This window comes from Amphimedon queenslandica, unplaced genomic scaffold (genome assembly GCF_000090795.2).
Source record: "Amphimedon queenslandica unplaced genomic scaffold, v1.1 AMPQUscaffold_12113, whole genome shotgun sequence".
In the NCBI taxonomy this organism is placed as follows: Eukaryota; Metazoa; Porifera; class Demospongiae; order Haplosclerida; family Niphatidae; genus Amphimedon; species Amphimedon queenslandica.
Window position 1 is genome coordinate 13,998 of NW_003547648.1, and position 1,361 is coordinate 15,358.

Below are 1,361 nucleotides of genomic sequence, written 5' to 3' on the forward strand. Positions count from 1 at the left end.
ATCATCTCCATGCTCTTCAAGTTCACCATCTTCAAAGTCAATGAAATCCATGTAATCCATGTAATCAATCTCAGGTGGCTCTCTAGTATTAGTAATATCTTTTTTCTATTATTAAAATTGTATATGTATTTTTAAAATTATTATTATATTCTACCTTTAGATTACTAAGTAATTCATCAGACCAATACTGAACATTCATGTCATGACCCTCGGAGAGACGTTCAATAAGTTTTAGAGTGCCAGTGTGTGATAAAGTTACCATTAAAGGTTGCAAGCAATTGAAGCACTATTATAAAGATAATAGATAATAAATAGGAATAACACAATATTAGCATACCTCTTTTGAACACCCATTGCCATATAGCAAAATAGAAATTGCTCTCTGAACTAGTGACATCTGTCTAACTCTAGATTTCAATACCATACTTATGATGAGGCACACCATAACCTTCTTGTCTGAATCCTTACTCTGGATTATTGTGTTTAGCAGTTTCATCAAAGTTGGCATCATTCGAGCTAATTCAATATAAACGGTGTCCCAGCTAAAAAACTTAACACCTTCACAACTGTCACGAAGAATAGAATCATGGTTGTTTGAACAAATTGACTTTGTTTCTTTTACAACTGATTTAGCCACTTCATTGACAATCAAATCTGAGGTATGTGACGATGTTGCAACAGAGGATGAAAATGAATTCAAGCTTCTACGTGCCAATCGTTTTACATTCTCTTTCGAAAAGGGTGATTCGATATCATACGACTTTGTACCAGATGGGTAGTGAACTTTAACCTAATATAAAATTATTATGTCAGTTGTATCAGTTTCAATTTAATAATAAACTTACAGTAACAAGTTCATCTTGTTCCAGATTAGGTGGTACTTCAACATCATGAGATGACTTTCTTTTCTTTGGTGGCGGAGTCTCAGCCTCACTATGTCTTACTCCTACTCCCAGGACATTGCCAATCAGATTCATCAATTCAGTTTCAGTTTCTTCCACCTTCTTCCTTAACATCTTCAAATCTTCTGCCTTTTTTCTACATTTGTGACAGATGAATGTGGTCTCTTCACTCTCCTGACACGTAGAGGACACTTTTTCATGGTAAAATTTCTGAGAGAGTTCATCTAAAATATTTGAAGCTAAATCTGACGCTGGCCCAGGGATTTTTCTCCTTTTACTCAGCATAGTTCCACTCGTTACGTCTGCCTGACACAGAAAGCACACTGCTGACGCCATTTTTTAATTATTATACAATTAAAAATAATTATTCATGTAAAATAGATTATTACGTGTCCTGCTGTTAATTCTCACCAANCAGTTCACAGTTGTCCTTTGAACAAGTAGATCTAAGGCAATCTA

The 1,361-nt window shown here is 34.7% G+C and overlaps 1 protein-coding gene across 1 annotated transcript; it reads right to left on the reverse strand.

Moving 5' to 3' along the window:
- Positions 1-70: 70 nt before the first annotated feature.
- LOC109588408 (uncharacterized) lies at positions 71-1,340 on the reverse strand. Its single transcript, XM_020004580.1, has 4 exons — positions 846-1,340; positions 338-790; positions 155-286; positions 71-82 (listed from the first exon to the last, which is right to left on the reverse strand). Exons 1-4 carry the CDS (start codon positions 1,236-1,238, stop codon positions 71-73), a joined length of 990 nt encoding a protein of 329 aa, XP_019860139.1. The 5' UTR covers positions 1,239-1,340.
- Positions 1,341-1,361: the final 21 nt, after the last annotated feature.

Excerpts from the sequence above, each read along its gene's own strand:
- LOC109588408 (XM_020004580.1), bottom strand. The coding sequence starts at position 1,238 with ATGGCGTCAGCAGTGTGCTTTCTGTGTCAGGCAGACGTAACGAGTGGA. Across the intron at positions 791-845 it reads AACAAGATGAACTTGTTACT|GTTAAAGTTCACTACCCATC; the intron begins GTAAGTTTATTA and ends ATTTTATATTAG. Across the intron at positions 287-337 it reads GCAATGGGTGTTCAAAAGAG|TGCTTCAATTGCTTGCAACC; the intron begins GTATGCTAATAT and ends TCTTTATAATAG.